The sequence below is a fragment of the Mizuhopecten yessoensis genome, unplaced genomic scaffold, assembly GCF_002113885.1.
Source record: "Mizuhopecten yessoensis strain PY_sf001 unplaced genomic scaffold, ASM211388v2 scaffold716361, whole genome shotgun sequence".
NCBI lineage: Eukaryota > Metazoa > Mollusca > Bivalvia > Pectinida > Pectinidae > Mizuhopecten > Mizuhopecten yessoensis.
This window is the reverse complement of record NW_018480078.1, coordinates 1,582,157-1,600,153: the sequence shown is the minus strand read 5'-3', so window position 1 is coordinate 1,600,153 and position 17,997 is coordinate 1,582,157. Positions and strand designations below refer to the sequence as shown.

The 17,997-nt window shown below is 36.2% G+C and overlaps 2 protein-coding genes across 2 annotated transcripts; both read right to left on the bottom strand.

Annotated features, from left to right (window-relative positions):
- Window positions 1–2,898: 2,898 nt before the first annotated feature.
- Window positions 2,899–5,697, bottom strand: LOC110443855 (carbohydrate sulfotransferase 11-like). The gene is made up of 3 exons (XM_021488283.1): window positions 5,573–5,697; window positions 5,025–5,080; window positions 2,899–3,817 (listed from the first exon to the last, which is right to left on the bottom strand). The coding sequence occupies exons 1-3, from the start codon at window positions 5,682–5,684 to the stop codon at window positions 2,975–2,977; spliced, it is 1,011 nt and encodes a 336-aa protein (XP_021343958.1). The 5' UTR covers window positions 5,685–5,697; the 3' UTR covers window positions 2,899–2,974.
- A 7,130-nt stretch (window positions 5,698–12,827) lies between these two features.
- Window positions 12,828–17,675, bottom strand: LOC110443841 (carbohydrate sulfotransferase 11-like). Its single transcript, XM_021488265.1, has 3 exons — window positions 17,639–17,675; window positions 17,308–17,381; window positions 12,828–13,673 (listed from the first exon to the last, which is right to left on the bottom strand). Exons 1-3 carry the CDS (start codon window positions 17,673–17,675, stop codon window positions 12,828–12,830), a joined length of 957 nt encoding a protein of 318 aa, XP_021343940.1.
- Between the last annotated feature and the right edge of the window lie 322 nt (window positions 17,676–17,997).

Below are 17,997 nucleotides of genomic sequence, written 5' to 3'. Positions count from 1 at the left end.
GCGAAGGTAGACACGGTCAATTGTGCACAAATTAGAACACGTACAATATATATATCACGTACAAAAATCTGTTGAAAACACAATTGTATATACCGGAGCTAGACACATCCTACACCTGCCTTAGCCTACATGTAATATAAACCCGCCATCCCGCAGTCACCGTCCTACACCTAACGTAAAGNAGAGAGAGAGAGAGAGAGAGAGAGAGAGAGAGAGAGAGAGAGAGAGAGGAAGAAGAAAAGAATGAGCCTTCCAGCCAATGGCTTCTATAGAGTAACGTAAGATACCCGACCACCCGATCTTATACCAAACAGACCCAACAGAATCCCTTGCTATGCATGATCTGGACCTAATTAAATACTTTAACAGCTATCCAATGAACCGTTTAAGCATCAACCAATGGAAACAGTTATATGAGCGGACGTAGGTATGCGTCTATACCCGGTAAAAAGACAAGAAATGTCATCATGTTATGGCGCACAAGACAAATTAGTACAATGTAACGTATGGCAGACTACCAACACTCAAACAGCCGGCAAATATATGCACAAGGTATGCTTATACGTTTACAGAGCGCAAAATACATAATTGTAAATGAATAACAGTGAACAAATTCCATTCCCGCTATAGTACATTCATTTTTTTTCTCAATAAAATATTGTAATTGTGTAATTCAGCACATATTACCCGTCCCTCTGACTGCATGTAGTATGCCAGTGCTATTCGGCGAAATGTGTCGATATTATTCTGACAGCTGACTTAACTGACTCGGCGCATTTCGGCTTAGTAAGTTGTTTGCAGCGGTTTAGAGTCGAGTCACCGGTCAGTTGCACTCGTTGCTTGACAAAGGAAACAGACGTTTTCGAAAGCTCGCAAAATATTTCAATTTCTGTTCGTGTTCAAAACAAAATAAGCATTTATTAACCACACCAAACTGATAAATCTCATTCTGAATGTTTTAGATAAGTAAATCATGATACAGTTTGTTCCATAGTGATGAAAAAAGATACAGCTCAATTTGTATTTGACACTAAAATTAGGGTAGCCTTTTCATATCTCATAGTCTGGAATAGGGAACCGGACTTGTTCAAGCAGAATAGCGGAGAAAAGATGCAAACAGATCTATACCTTCTTTGCTGTTTTCAGGAAGAACACTTGTTCACCATTGATAGGGATTGGACTAAACTTTAGAAAAAGATAATTCTTAAATTTCAGGTTTTGCCATGGTTAAGGGTAACATCGTTTTGCTTAAAATAAAAATGAAATTCCTGGAAAATATGTTATTCCAAGGAATTATCCCATGATCTTTCAGCAGAATTTTATGAAGTTTTCAAATTATTTGTTTAATTTGAAAATCGCTCTTTCATGATTTGATGCATATAAAGATTTGGTTTTAAAAAAAATAGAAATAAAATAATAGTAAAAAACATTTTTTTATCATAATGATAGTTAGTTAACTTGAGCTAATTGATCCAGCGTTCATAAAGTTGTCATGTGTAGAAGCATCATATGTCCCACTGAAGACAGGAAGGCGATTCAATTTTCAATCTTGTAAGAGGTTCGGAAAAAAATTAATTAAAATCAGTTTTATTGAGAAGAGCATGAGGACCCATTGGGAAAAAATATTACTGCAACACAGCGAAAAGCACTGTAGGAACCGCGGAAAGACAAAACGAGCAGCTCGTCTTTTAGCCACAAAGAATGACACCGTTTCAGTTGATTGTCGCTTTACAAAGTGACATTTAATCAAACATAACAGTGTTTTATTTTCGATTTGTCATTTGGCATTCACCACAATTTTCAAATCCTAAAGCAACTACAGTCTAATGGCAAATACTTTTCTTCCGATAGCTAATATCATAAACATTAAACGAAGAAAAACGAAATATATTTAGATAATAAACGACATGTTTCTTAGATATTTATTATGACGGGGACAACCGTGAAACCGTAATAACTCCTGTCACTAGAAAGTGATAGGTTGAGCGTCATCAGTGGTATGTTGATACCTTCAAAAAATAGATTTCATTCCCTTAAAGACAACTCTATCCTTATTTCAACAGCCTCCCCAAAATCACCCTCGATACTTCAGGTGTTACGCTCATGAATCACCTTTTGCTCTCTGCCACCCCAGGGATCATCCTCGATATGCAGGGGCTACGCTTACTTTCGCTCTCTACACCCCTGAAATATCAAGCACCTTGTGGACGAGACGAGAAAACTAGTTCAATCCTTTGATTTACATCAAAAGAATCTCGCGGTCGCGTAACGGTAAAAAAAAATCTGGCTTTGAAGTCGGGTGTCGTTCCTTTGCAATCTTCAAAGAACAAGCATCAACCTAGTTAACCGCATGTCTTCAATTATGCTATGACATATTCCAGGGGTGTAGAGAGCGAAAGTGAGCGTAATCTCTTGATATCAAGGATGCCCTGTGATGTGATAGCAAAATTTACGGTACGCGGCTAGCTATTTGATTGGTCTCAGGTAAAACAAACCTGACCGATCGCTCGGCTGATACATTTTCTTTGAAGATTACAAAGGAACGACACCCGACTTCAAAGCCAGTACATTTTACCTTTACCCGACCGCGAGATTCTTTTGATGTACGCCTCAGGATCAAACAAATCGTGTTGCCTCGTCCGCAAAATTGCGGACACTTAGCCTTCAATTTTGGAAAGACACATTCAAGGCGTCAGAGAGCGAAAGTGAACGTGACCCCTGGAGTATCGAGGATATCCCGAGCATACCAACATTTTACAGGAGAAATTCCAAAAATAGGATACCTCAGTTTTTCTTGTTTGAAATTCTCAGCGCATCTACAAATTAAAAATAGAAATGAGGCAGATTCTATGAACACTACACTACTAATGATAAGAAAAGTTGTGTTTATGCGGCATATTGTTTATTCTATGGGACAAAAGGAGTATTTCGAAACTTCAAATTTATGCTGAAAATGTCAGTAATGTAATAATTACTAAGCGTTTGGTATCATTTTGAAGTTATCTGATATCGAGTACCCAAATAATTCAAAATCCATTCGATAAATGTTCCATAATTTTGCTATGCATTCAGCAGGAATCCGTGAATAATATGTGTTGAATGTTTTAATTGTTTCCACATTGCTGTATCTTTCTGATCTTTTAGGAAATCGAATTTCAGGCGGTGCTTCGATGTCCTTTAAGATAAAGTCAGCATCTCTACTGATAGTTTCGTATTTTCCAATAAAGTCGTATTTAACGATGCAGGGATGACACAGTGTTGTATACTTTTCCCAGTGGTGGTCAAAACGTTCCGTTTTATCGTCAGTAAGGTATTGCACAAATTCAAAAAATGTGACGTCATCTCCATTCTGAAGAGATTTCAGAGTTGCATTGGACCTATATCGTTTTATAATTTCTTTTCCAGTTTTTCTGAAAGGAACTTTACCCATCAATTTATTTCTGTAAGCTGATAGAATTCTTTCTAATGGGTTCCTCACAATGATATACTTCTTATATTCCGTAAGTATGCGTTTTTGATTTTCAGCAGAATATCCTTTTAGAAATTTCATTTTTGATTGATATTTTTCATGAACATTCCCAAAATTCAATAAACTTGCATTCACCTTTCCTGTAAGTGTTATGAAAATAGTTTTCCATTGTGAACAGGAAATTTTAGGAATATAGCAGAAAACCATTTTGTATTTTTCGTCAACGATCAAATATTGTAAATGGTCCAAGTCTCCTACGTCACCACTCACGTGTTCACATTCCCTTCGAAGATGCTGTACTCTTTTTATATTGTCGCTCTCTGCTGATTTGAAAGTGTCCTTTCCCTCCTAAACAAAAACATGTTTCCTTTATAAATATGGTCATTGAAACAAGTCAAGAAATTCGCATTTATTTATAACTTACTGACGATATCATTACTTATTTAACAACTGACTTACTGATGATATCATTACTTATTTAACAACTGACTTACTGATGAAAATATCAGTCATACAACTGACTTACTGATAACAATTTTTTATACTGGTGATATTATCACTTATTATTTTTTCATAATATTCCTGACAAGCGATTGGCCAAAAGTGCATCACGTATCCACCGTTAAAAACCTATATTGACTTGGACCGCGTGAAGAACTGGATGTTTCTAAAAATAGAATTATGACGTGTCTCAAAACGAACGCACCGTCCCGCTTCCGTAGCTTTTTTGTTGTGTCATTTTTTCAGATTGCTTACATCACTGTTTTCAAAATAATAAAACAATTGTAGCGTCCGAGGTCAATATATTTTTTCTCGGGTTGATAAATCCAAGTAAAGACCTCAGCTAAAGGCTATAATTGAATATTTTTTAACAACTGACTGGTGATATTACCACTTATTTTACAAATGACCCACTGTTGAAAAAATCAGTCATTCAGCCTAAATGCTGATATTATCATTTATTTAACAATTGACCTACTGATGAAAAAATATCAATCATTTAGCCTAAATGGTAATATTATCCCTTATTTAACAACTGACTTTCTGTTGCTATTATCAGTCATTCAGCTTAACTAGTGATATTATCACTTATTGAACAACTGACTTACTGATGAAAATATCAGTCATTTAGCCTAAATGGTAATATTATAACTTATTGAACAACTGACTTACTGATGAAAATATCAGTCATTTAGCCTAAATGGTAATATTATAACTTATTGAACAACTGACTTACTGATGAAAATATCAGTCATTTAGCCTAAATGCTGATATTATCACTTATTTAACAACTGACTTACTGATGAAAATATCAGTCATTCAACCTAACTAGTAATATTATCACTTATTTCACAACTAACTTACTGATGAAAATATCAGTCATTTATCCTTGGTCATTTGAAAGGGAAGGTACCTGAAGGCCTCTTGAGGTGTGTTGTTACTGATCATGAAGGTTCTTTGAGAGTGGGAGCGTTACTAAATTAAAAACAATTGTGACAGAAACGACTGAGATATATTTACTATTGTGTGTGTTTACATATATGTTGTTTCCTACCTCTATTCCGTTGTCATTTGGATATATCCTGTCAGACCACAGCAATCTTTCCAAGTCTGGATAATAATATAAAAAAACATACGTTTTGTAGCCAGTCTGGATAATAATAATAAAAAAGGAGCATACGCTTTGTAGCCAATTGGTGTTAAAGAGTGTTGGTGTTCCCGAAGAAGTTCTCAAACAGCGTAATTTATTTCATAGAGTATTAATTTCAATCGGTTTTTTTTTTATTAATTTGTGACGAAACTATTTTGTTTTTCTTTCGGAATAACAAACATTGCAAGTTCATTAAAATGCATCTCACATGGCGTGAAAAGTCAAGGGAAAAGCGAAATAAAGAAAAATGTAATTCAATTTTACAACCAATAAAAGCAGGACAAAATATTATCAAGGAAAAGGTATATCTCTTCTGCTTCGACGAGTTTATTTCCCAATGAGAAAGCTAAAGAATCAGTAATATTCTGGAAATAACTGTGACAATAGACGTTTCGAGTAACACTTCATAAATAGCTTAATAAAATAAAAACAGAAACATAAACAATACCTACGTTTAAGTGCCGGCCCCTTTTGAAGGTTTAGGAACACGGTGATCAGAAATAACAGAGTAATTAATGCAAGACCAACTTTTGTCGCTTTACTGCGCCGGAGTAGATTCTTCATTACTGTTGGTGTTTGTCTGTTTGCCTGTGGGTAGAAAGTGAAGGTAGTTATACCATGTGGGCCGGTCTATGTGTACCACCGTCGGAGACCCGTGGACGATATCGCTTCACACTTACACAGTGCAATCAACAGTGGGGATCCGACGATGCTTGACTTGGGGCTCTAGTTAAAGCATTAAATCTAGATACCAGATTGTAATGGATTTGTATTACTTTAGTGTCTTGTTTTACATAGGCCCAATAGTAACATTGGACGCTATCAGTTCGATGAGGGAACGTACCATGTATCAACTGATGGAGACAGGCACTGTACATATTGATCGGATGCGTCTCAAATATTCGATAGTGATTTTTCTTTTTAAATGAGAAATACTTTTTTCTATATTATTCATACGAATTTTGTTTTGAATTTTTGCTTTTTCATATTCATCATATTAGGACACATCCAATTGTAGGCCTTGTCCCCTTTTAAATCAATATTATTTTTTATGGGTTTTTGTCGTTACCCCTAAGATCGTAACAACCTAATGACTACATTTAAGTTCACAAGTTTCATATATAGAACACAACAGCAATTTAGCAAACGACATACCTTTGAATTTATTTAGACGTCGGAAGTATTTGAGAGGGGAAATAGACTAACAGAAATAGTGATTCGCAAAATATTAACCCTTATGAATAAATTCATGAAACAAATAAAAAAAAACGTACACCCGCGAAATTCAACAACTATCCAGTACTAGTTCTATAAATTAATAGAATTTAGAGGACGATTTTAATATATTTTAAGCACATTCAATTGAAAATCACGAGCTTGTTTGAAATTGTGCAATGTATGTAATAATTCACTCTATATGTTTACTTTTATTTGCGCCTTTAAAAAAGAGAAAACGTTTTGTAAAAATTCAAGAAAACGCCAAATTTGAATCCGACCCCAATGAATGTGATTCATGTCTGGTCTCTTTATAATTATAATATATATGAATTTTAACTTTACAGTCATCGCTCTAATTTCATAGACTAAAAATCAGGTTCCTACGTATATACCTTAAAGATTAACATCAGGTTCCTATCTTTAGGACTAAACATCAGGTTCCCACCTGTATGACTAAAAATCAGGTTTATACCTGTACAACTTAACATCAGGTTCCTGCCTGTATGACTAAACATCAGGTTCCTACCTGTATGACTAAACATCAGATTCCTACCTTTATGACTAAACATCAGATTCCTACCTTTATGACTAAACATCAGGTTTCTACCTGTATGACTAAACATCATGTTCCTACCTGTATGACTAAACATCAGGTTCCTACCTGTACTACTTAACATCAGGTTCCTATCTGTATGACTTAACATCAGGTTCCTCAAGATTCAAGATTTTTATTTCACTCAGACACACATAATATGTGTAACAAGAGGTCATGTATATATAACATAGTTTGAGTGCATGACAGGCAAACATTCTATACCATAGCATGGTACATAAAAAATATATATACGTGTAGTTACATACAAATAATTCAGTGTTCAACTTATAAAAATGTCACTAGCAAACAAAAGAAAAACTTAAAGAATAGAGACACTAAAGTACTTTTGTTAATTTTTGAACAAATAAGCTTACACTTTTTAACAATTTCATATTAAAGATTGTGAACATTCCTTTCATTTTATGTTGGTTTGGACTTGTATAAAAATAGGCCGGAATATGTTTTTCCATTATTTTGACTAAAGTGTCGTTATTACAAGTATATAAGTAATGATACTCGTCCCCAATACCAGTATTACAAAGTGGGCATATTCTGTCCTGTCTTTGAATTCCCACCCATCTTCCTGTTTCTACTGGAAGCTTAATATTTGAAGTTCTAAATTTGCAGATAATTTTCCTATCTTTTGCGTTTAATCTGATCAAATAGTCTTCTAAACCAAAGCGATATTTAAATGTAGAGTATAATCGTCCTCTGGATGAGGTGTCAATTTTATTAAACCAGGATTGAATAAACTGATCGTGTAATTTATGTATAATTGCAGCTTTTCCTACCTGTATGACTAAACATCAGGTTTCTACCTGTATGACTAAACATCAGATTCCTACCTTTATGACTAAACATCAGGTTCCTTCCTGTATGACTAAACATCAGGTTCCTACCTTTATGACTAAACATCAGGTTTCTACCTGTATGACTAAACATCAGGTTCCTACCTGTATGACTAAACATCAGGTTCCTTCCTGTATGACTTAACATCAGGTTCCTACCTGTATGACTAAACATCAGGTTTCTACCTGTATGACTAAACATCAGATTCCTACCTTTATGACTAAACATCAGGTTCCTTCCTGTATGACTAAACATCAGGTTCCTACCTTTATGACTAAACATCAGGTTTCTACCTGTATGACTAAACATCAGGTTCCTACCTGTATGACTAAACATCAGGTTCCTTCCTGTATGACTTAACATCAGGTTTGTACCTGTATGACTAAACATCAGGTTTCTACCTGTATGACTAAACATCAGATTCCTACCTTTATGACTAAACATCAGGTTCCTTCCTGTATGACTAAACATCAGGTTCCTACCTTTATGACTAAACATCAGGTTTCTACCTGTATGACTAAACATCAGGTTCCTACCTGTATGACTAAACATCAGGTTCCTTCCTGTATGACTTAACATCAGATTTGTACCTATTACCTATCATCAGGTTATTTACTATCTGTATGGTTAACATCATGTTCCTTCCTGATTGAATAAACATCAAGTTCCTACCTGTATATCTAAACATCATGTTCCTTCCTGATTGAATAAACATCAGGTTCCTAAATGAATCACTTAACATCAGGTTCTTAAAACATCAGGTTCCTACCTGTACAACAAAACATCAGATTCCAGACACATTGTATTATATACGCACATTGATTCCTCCGAATCACTCTGCGTAAATCAACGTACACATTCAATTCAGTTTTGGATAAACTTGATGATTAAGTCAGACAAATTTGAAAGCCTAGTTTTGTTAAGTTATTTATTGATCCAAAATCACCCTCATTATCACCGACAACTGATACATTATGTCAATAGAGTCCTCGGTTTTCAATTGGTCAAAATGTCCAACCTGAGCGACGCCATTTTGTAGGATATAGGAGTAACTATACGCCGCGAAGAATTTGATGAGCAGACATCTGGATAAAATGTTGAATTTCTCGTAAAGCAAGAATATTCTATAGGACGCATATGAATTTGTTCACTTTAAAAGTTTTTCTGCATCTGAAACAGCTGGAATTTTGAAGATATTTCGTTTGTTATTTTTTATGAATATCATATATATTATGCTTAATTATTAAGTTATCGACTGTGAAAAGGTTGTATTGATGATTGGTTAAAATACTTAAATCTCGTGACACATCTGATTAAAAGCCAAAAGGCCATGCTAGCGGAAGTAAAACCGCCCAAAAATCAAATAAAACCGAAATGTTTTATGCTACTCAAAGAAAACAGTTACATCGAAATTAGATAAGAAATATATTTAAATCGTTATTATTATACCTCAATCTGATATACTTAACTTTGATTCGTCTTACATGTAATAACATCACGTGATGTTCTTCAATGCGTATATCAAAAAAATGGTAAATCGTCTGCATATGAACCGGAAAAAAAGGTTACCATTTTGTTAGCCACATGTTGCCTTCTCAAAAACTTCAATGTTTACTTCTTTTATTAAGCCTTTCCGGAAGTGTTAAACACCGAGGCCTTCTAATAAAGTGTATTCAAAAAGGTATCTTTTGCCAAATGAAAGTGTATTTTATTCAATACTAAAGGTAAAACATTTTTAAAAAACACAAAAAAAACCCACAAAAGTGACACTTAACGGATGTTTCCGGAGCGGTAGCGCTCGTTGTGATACTTTTTAGAGGCCAAAGAGTGCTCGAAGGAGTTTGAAACTTTCGAGAAGGCAATTTTAGACAAGCCGCGGTTGGGCGGCGACCTTTACGCTGGGATAAGGAAGGAAGACGGCACGTCATTAAAACGCTCGTCATTTAACTCAATGTTGTTACTGATTTAAAGAGAAAGGGATTTGGCAGAATCAACCACCATACAGTGATTTGTGACCAGGATGTGCGAGCACTGTATATACACATACACACACATAAGACACACACATACACATGAATACAGGGCACCTTTATTTTCATCTGTCCAATGAGCAGTTGGTACGCAAACGTAACATGTACTTAGTAGCTACTAGTATATATATGTAAAGTAAGGGAGATAAATCTGCAGAGTAAATTACCTCCGCGTGTTTAGTTTTGACCTTCAAATCGCGTAATTTGCACACAGCATTAATAACCACGTTTACAGTATGTAGGTTTGCCAGAGGGTCTCCAAAACAAAGTGTGTATTGAAATAACATATCTGTGCCGAACGTTTCGCAAATAGACATACACATCTTATAAAACCAGCGTCCTTACAGCAAACCGCCAATTTGCCACCAATTATGCCAACCAAAACGTTACCCGCCGATGATATTGCCGCTGTTTCGGGGAGACAACTCTCCATATCACTCCGATTTGGGGTGATTCATTTTGTAATGTGGGAGAATTTTGTTCTTCCTGTGCAATACATATATATTTACATATATAACAAAGTGAATATATCAAGTCATCTAAATAAGTGTCTGTTGAAGAGTTGATGCAGGTATTTGTATAGCTTACCAAATTATGTAGACTTTTCATTCACATTTTCCTGCAAATCAAGCACAGATACATGTAACATTCAACAAAAGATCGGTTCGAGTTGTGTCACTCTACCAAGTCCAAGTTTATGTATTACCTTAAGCTATATATAGCTCATCAGTTGTGCATATGTACAGTGTAACATGAAGTAAACAAATTAACAACATCAAACATACAAAAAAAAAACCACTCCTAGATGTGCAGTGAGATAGCATTCACTCCTAAGAAATATTGTACTTACTTATGTAGTAACATTTTATGAAAAGGAGATATCAATATATTAACATTTACATGACATTGTCACTTTATAATCTGTTTGAAAGCAGTGTCGTTTATGAGACTTTAAATGATATTCACCACGATGCACAATTCTTATTGTATTAATACAACATCAACTGGAACTACAATATCCAATGTAAACAAACATGACGTGCAAAAATATCGAGAAAATTAATAAAAAAAAACACAACAAATTACAACAAAAAAGACAAAGATATGCAAACTCGTACAAAATGCATATCGATTGAAACTATTGCAACATTCATACAAATTATCAGATAATCGCCTGCTACATTACACTGATCTAACCATGACAGTATCAAACGATTTTCCGAATGCTTCATTGAATGTGCCCTACATTTTAGATTGATGAATTCTCATCTAACGAGGATAAAAATTTAACAAAAATAGTTATCTCACGCTCTGTCGCCTAGGTCAAACACTTCAAACGCTATAACGTGTCCAACAACAACGGCTTCCTCGGGTTCTGACGACATGTCAAATAACGAGACTGTTTTAACATCTACCAGTTATAGCCAGATTTCCATGCAATCATCAAATAAATTAACGCATGGATTCCTAACAAATTCGAACTTTTTTCACTGCACATTCAACTTCCAAAATTAACTCCCTCGTGAAGGTCAAGGTCGGGTACGGTGTTGATGGTATTTATCCATGCGCGAAATTTATTCCGGGGTTAAAATCAGAACAATGTTAAATATCACTTTCAGCTCAGATTTCTATTTATAGATAACTGTTCGAATGTTCGATTCGGAAACCAAACAACAGTCTAGGACTTGTCTATTAGGCGTCACAGGGCTCTTGACGTCAATTTGGCTTCCGTCTTAGCCATATCGTTGTAATTAAGGTGCAGACTGAGATAAACGTACCTATCGCAAATTTCAAACGTTACACGTCCACAGTTGCGTCGAAGGTTCTTTAAAATGGATGAGATTTAATTTAGTCTGTTTAATACAATGTATCCAACCGATATTCTAGACACCATAAAGTCTGGCCAAGCCAAGCAATTTAAATTCCTTCAAGAGCACCAAATCTGCGGCATAGAGTATTAGGCAGATCTTTACGCCGACAACTTCCACACTGCTCCAAAATTCTTGCAAAATGGCAGAATGATTCTTAATGAACAAATTAAACAATGATGCCGATAAAATTCCAATTGTAAGAGCACAGGTTGAAGGTTTTTTTTTCTATCGCCCCTAAGATCGCGCACATGTTACAAGTGTACTATTAATCCTAACAGCTTTCTACAAAGTATATCCCTACCAATAGAGTCGTACGCCTGTTTCAATACTACGAAGTAACAATATGTCAGCTTTCTTTGAAAAGTGTAAAGAGGCAGTTTATCATGCTACGCCCGGGCATGAACTAATTTTGTGAATCATTGACGGGACTGTTTCTTTCTGCCCATTTCGACAGTCGATTTTTTAATACCAAATAAATGTACTAACATAAAACAAAACGGTTTGTTGATTTAGGTTTCGGGCAGCAAATGTCTTGTTGGATAGCCCAAAAAGGTGTACTCGAGTCGAAAAGTCTGTCTTTTTGGTTCACAACAAAAAATATGTTACTTTAAAACAACATGTATGTCCTGTTTTTCATAACCACAACAAATCTGTATTTGATAATCTAGGCTTCAGATTGTTATGTTCAGAGCCACTGTTGATGCACTTTATCCGAGTGGATAAGGCGTCTGACATTCTGCTACCACTAGCCATCCACCACTGGATCGCGGGTCCGAGGCCTACATTGGGCAGTTTCCAGATTCTCACCGCAGGTCAGTTTATATTCAAACCGTTTATTGCAGAGCTGTCTTTCCTGAATGCGCATCGTTCACTTGATCAGGAATGTGGCTTATTGTTTATTCTCACGTTATTCTGTACACCTGTCCTGGATTAGCACTATACATGCATAAGCCTCCTTTATCGTGAGGGTATGACCGGAAACGAAACAATGAACCGGTGCGGTGAGACTCTTAAATGCCTAACCTGAAAATTATATTATTGATTGTCTAAAACCGGCTTGATATTCTGGAGTATCCAAGCCAATGTATTGTTGAAGAAAAGTGTATGACATTCAAGAACATCACACGTAAAAGAAGCTATCATTTTAGGAGTGTGTTTTTAGTTTGAAATTATCGTTCAGCGAGTACCCAAATAATTCATAATCTGGTCGATAAATGTTCCATAATTTTGTTATATATTCAGCTGGAATCTGTGAATAAAACTTCTCAAAAATGTTCATTGTTTCAATAGTGTGATATGTTTCCGACCTTTGAGGAAATCGAATATTAGGAGGTGCTCCAAGGTCTCTTAAGATGAAATTAGCATCTCTATAAATACTTTCGTATTTGCCGATAAAGTCGTACTTAATAATACAGGGGCTGCAAAGAGTCGTATATCTCTTCCAATGGCTGTTGAAATTTTCGGGATCTTCGTCGGTGACGAATTTCACAAATTCAAAAAACGTCACGTTATAATCATCCTTTGCAAGAAATTCCTGTGTCATATTTGACCTGTACCGTTCCAGAATAGTTTCCCTAATTGTTTGAAATTGCCGAGCTTTTCCTTTTCTTTCAATCTTATTCCTGTAGGCTGATAAAAGTCTCTCTAATGGGTTCCTGACGATCATAGACTTCTTATACTCCTTCAGTATACGTTTTCTTCTTTCATAAGGATAATTGCTTAACAAATTTATTACTGAATTGAATCGGAAATCATGAACTTTCTCAATACTTAACCTGCTAGAATTTACCTTTCCCGTCAAAGTTATGAAGATGGACTTCCACTGTGAACATGCTATTTTAGGAATATAACAAAATAACGTTTTGTATTTGTCGTCAACAATCAAATTACTCAGACGATCCAATTTCGTTAAGTCGTCACTGTACCGTTTACATTCCTGACGGAGATGCCAAACTCTCTTTATGTTGTCTGTTACTGCCGATTTATCTGTCTGAAATACATATAAAAGCAAAGGTTCTTAAATAATGCTTAAAGTTTTAAAAGTTTGATTAAATAAGTTGAGATAGTTGGCTTTTTAACAGATTAAATCTATGGGGGGTTTTCTGGGGGTTTTCTTGTGGTGGGAGGGTTAATTTTGCATTTTTGTCATATTGATTAATAGTTAAAAATTTCAATAAATTTAAATTAAACACACTTAATTGCATAAATAAAAGGTGATGATTCAGACGAATGCAATAGCAGAAAACATGCATTTAGGACCAGGTACCTGTATGTTGCGATGAGGCAAGGGAGTAAACATCCCTTCGTCGTGTGATGGTCCAAAATGTGCTACAGCTGTAATAGAAGTCCTGTGTGACATTAAGATTAGTCAAAAGTGTGTTGATAGTCAGTCAAGTGTGACATTGTAATTAGCCAGTAGAGTTTTGATAGTCAGTCCAGTGTGACATTGTGATAAGTCAGCAGTGTGTTGATAGTCAGAATTTGTGTGACATTGTAACAAGTCAGTAGTGTGTTGATAGTCAGTCCGGTGTGACATTGTGATAAGTCAGTAGTGTGTTTATAGTCAGTCCTGTGTGACATTGTGATTAGTCAGTGTTTGTTTATATTCAGTATGGTGTGACATTGTGATAAGTCAGTAGTGTGTTGATAGTCAGTCCTATGTGACATTATGATTAGCCAGTAGTGTGTTGATAGTCAGTGCAGTGTGACATCGTGATTAGTCAGTAGTGTGTTGATAGTCAGTCCTGTGTGACATTGTGATAAGTAAGTAGTGTGTTGATAGTCAGTACGGTGTGCCATCGTGATTAGTCAGTAGTGTGTTGATAGGCCGTCCTGTGTGACATTGTGATAAGTCAGTAGTGTGTCGATAGTCAGTCCTGTGTGACATTGTTATAAGTCAGTAGTTTGTTGATAGTCAGTCCTGTGTGACATTATGATGAGTCAGATGTGTATTGCTAGTCAGTCCTGTGTGACACTTTGATTAGTCAGTAGTGTGTTGATAGTCAGTCCTGTGTGACATTATGATAAGTCAGATGTGTATTGCTAGTCAGTCCTGTGTGACATTTTGATTAGTCAGTAGTGTGTTGATAGTCAGTACGGTGTGACATCGTGATTAGTCAGTAGTGTGTTGATAGTCAGTCCTGTGTGACATTGTGATAAGGCAGTAGTGTGTTGATAGTCAGTCCTGTGTGACATTGTGATAAGTCAGTAGTGTGTTGATAGTCAGTCCAGTGTGACATTGTGATAAGTCAGTAGTGTGTTTATAGTCAGTCCTGTGTGACATTGTGATAAGTAAGTAGTGTGTTGATAGTCAGTCCTGTGTGACATTTTGATTAGTCAGTAGGGTGTTGATAGTCAGTACGGTGTGACATCGTGATTAGTCAGGAGTGTGTTGATAGTCAGTCCTGTGTGACAATATGATAAGTCAGATGTGTATTGCTAGTCAGTCCAGTGTGACATTATGATTTGTCAGATGTGTATTGCTAGTCAGTCCAGTGTGACATTATGATAAGTCAGTAGTGTGTTGATAGTCAGTCCTGTGTGACATTGTGATTAGTCAGTGTTTGTTTATATTCAGTCCGGTGTGACATTGTGATAAGTCAGTAGTGTGTTGATAGTCAGTCGTGTGTGACAATATGATAAGTCAGATGTGTATTGCTAGTCAGTCCAGTGCGACATTATGATAAGTCAGTAGTGTGTTGATAGTCAGTCCAGTGTGACATTGTGATAAGTCAGTAGTGTGTTGATAGTCAGTCCTGAGTGACATTGTGATTACCCAGTAGTGTGTTGATAGTCAGTGCAGTGTGACATCGTGATTAGTCAGTAGTGTGTTGGTAGTCCGTCCAGTGTGACATTGTGATTGGCCAGTAGTGTATTGATAGTCAGTCCTGTGTTACATTGTGATTAGCCAGTAGTGTGCTGATAGTCAGTGCAGTGTGACATCGTGATTAGTCAGTTGTGTGTTGATAGTCAGTCCAGTGTTACAATGTGATAAGTCAGATGTGAGTTGATATTCAGTGCAGTGTGACATCGTGATTAGTCAGTAGTGTGATTATAGTCAGTCCTGTGTGACATTGTGATAAGTCAGTAATGTGTTGATAGTCAGGCCTGTGTGACATTGTGATAAGCCAGTAATGTGTTGATAGTCAGTCCTGTGTGACATTGTGATAAGTCAGTAGTGTGTTGATAGTCAGTCCAGTGTGACATTGTGATAAGTCAGTAGTGTGTTGATAGTCAGTCCTGTGTGACATTGTGATAAGTCAGTAGTGTGTTGATAGTCAGTCCTGTGTGACATTGTGATAAGTCAGTAGTGTGTTGATAGTCAGTCCTGTGTGACATTGTGATAAGTCAGTAGTGTGTTGATAGTCAGTCCTGTGTGACATTGTGATAAGTCAGTAGTGTGTTGATAGTCAGTCCTGTGTGACATTGTGATAAGTCAGTAGTGTGTTGATAGTCAGTCCTGTGTGACATTGTGATAAGTCAGTAGTGTGTTGATAGTCAGTCCTGTGTGACATTGTGATAAGTCAGTAGTGTGTTGATAGTCAGTCCTGTGTGACATTGTGATAAGTCAGTAGTGTGTTGATAGTCAGTCCTGTGTGACATTGTGATAAGTCAGTAGTGTGTTGATAGTCAGTCCTGTGTGACATTGTGATAAGTCAGTAGTGTGTTGATAGTCAGTCCTGTGTGACATTGTGATAAGTCAGTAGTGTGTTGATAGTCAGTCCTGTGTGACATTGTGATAAGTCAGTAGTGTGTTGATAGTCAGTCCTGTGTGACATTGTGATAAGTCAGTAGTGTGTTGATAGTCAGTCCTGTGTGACATTGTGATAAGTCAGTAGTGTGTTGATAGTCAGTCCTGTGTGACATTGTGATAAGTCAGTAGTGTGTTGATAGTCAGTCCTGTGTGACATTGTGATAAGTCAGTAGTGTGTTGATAGTCAGTCCTGTGTGACATTGTGATAAGTCAGTAGTGTGTTGATAGTCAGTCCTGTGTGACATTGTGATAAGTCAGTAGTGTGTTGATAGTCAGTCCTGTGTGACATTGTGATAAGTCAGTAGTGTGTTGATAGTCAGTCCTGTGTGACATTGTGATAAGTCAGTAGTGTGTTGATAGTCAGTCCTGTGTGACATTGTGATAAGTCAGTAGTGTGTTGATAGTCAGTCCTGTGTGACATTGTGATAAGTCAGTAGTGTGTTGATAGTCAGTCCTGTGTGACATTATGATAAGTCAGATGTGTATTGCTAGTCAGTCCAGTGTGACATTATGATTAGTCAGATGTGTATTGCTAGTCAGTCCAGTGTGACATTATGATAAGTCAGTAGTTTGTTGATAGTCAGTCCTGTGTGACATTGTGATAAGTCAGTAGTGTGTTGATAGTCAGTCCTGTGTGACATTGTGATTAGTCAGTGTTTGTTTATATTCAGTACGGTGTGACATTGTGATAAGTCAGTAGTGTGTTGTTACTCAGTCCTGTGGAAGGTACATGTATCTTTGTCGATATTTCCGTTTAGCACAGGGAGTGATGATACCGGTATGGGACTCTAATCCCCAATACTTAAATAAAAGCATTAAAGAAACAAAATGGCCATAATGATTGAAATATTGTCAAAACAGTTGTCTTTACCTCTCTGTCAAGTCTGGTGTTATTTTCAGAAAGATTCTTATCACGACGTTCAGCTCCTTCCTTGTGGGAACCAACTACAAAAAAAAACAGCGACATCTTTATTAGGTTGGTGTATCGAAATTTCGATGTTGGCGTTCCGAATCATTGCTATTTTACAGTAAGCAGGTGCCTTTAGTGTTACATTTTACCATTGCTTTTGTCAAAATGGAATAATGACATGGAATTGATGGTCGTTTGAATAAAACGTGTATAGTTGCAGTGCGTAATACAAGATAGACTTACTCTGTATAAATCTAAAACACAGTTAAATGGAAACAAAGATAATACATACTTTTTAATGTCGGCATATTTCCCAGCTTAATGAGCATTGCGGCAATATTTAACAGGGAAAACAATGCAAGGCCAACTAACGTCGTTTTACTGCATCGGTGTAGATTGTACATGATGGTTGTGATATGTCTGCATGTAGAAAAGTAAGGTATCCGTAGATTATCTTACGTAGTGTATATCTCATTCCGCTTGGGGTGAAACGACAAATATCTTTTGGCATTCTGTGTTTTTTATTTTTGTTATTTATAGAAATCAAAGATAACAGAAAGTCCTAGAGCCAACTCATCAGAGGTTCATCAGGGGATATGTATTGATCGCCAAAGATGTATGTCATATGTGCCTTACCTATCAGAAGGAGAT

Bases quoted from the DNA above. Each gene is read 5' to 3' on its own strand.
- LOC110443841 (XM_021488265.1), bottom strand. From the start codon at position 17,675: ATGCTCATTAAGCTGGGAAATATGCCGACATTAAAAA. The intron at 17,382-17,638 runs GTATGTATTATC...TTTTTTTTGTAG, and splicing joins AAATATGCCGACATTAAAAA to TTGGTTCCCACAAGGAAGGA. The intron at 13,674-17,307 runs GTAAAGACAACT...TATGTATTTCAG, and splicing joins ACACCAGACTTGACAGAGAG to ACAGATAAATCGGCAGTAAC.
- LOC110443855 (XM_021488283.1), bottom strand. From the start codon at position 5,684: ATGAAGAATCTACTCCGGCGCAGTAAAGCGACAAAAGTTGGTCTTGCA. The intron at 5,081-5,572 runs GTAGGTATTGTT...ATTATTATCCAG, and splicing joins AAAGGGGCCGGCACTTAAAC to ACTTGGAAAGATTGCTGTGG. The intron at 3,818-5,024 runs GTAGGAAACAAC...GTTTTTGTTTAG, and splicing joins CAAATGACAACGGAATAGAG to GAGGGAAAGGACACTTTCAA.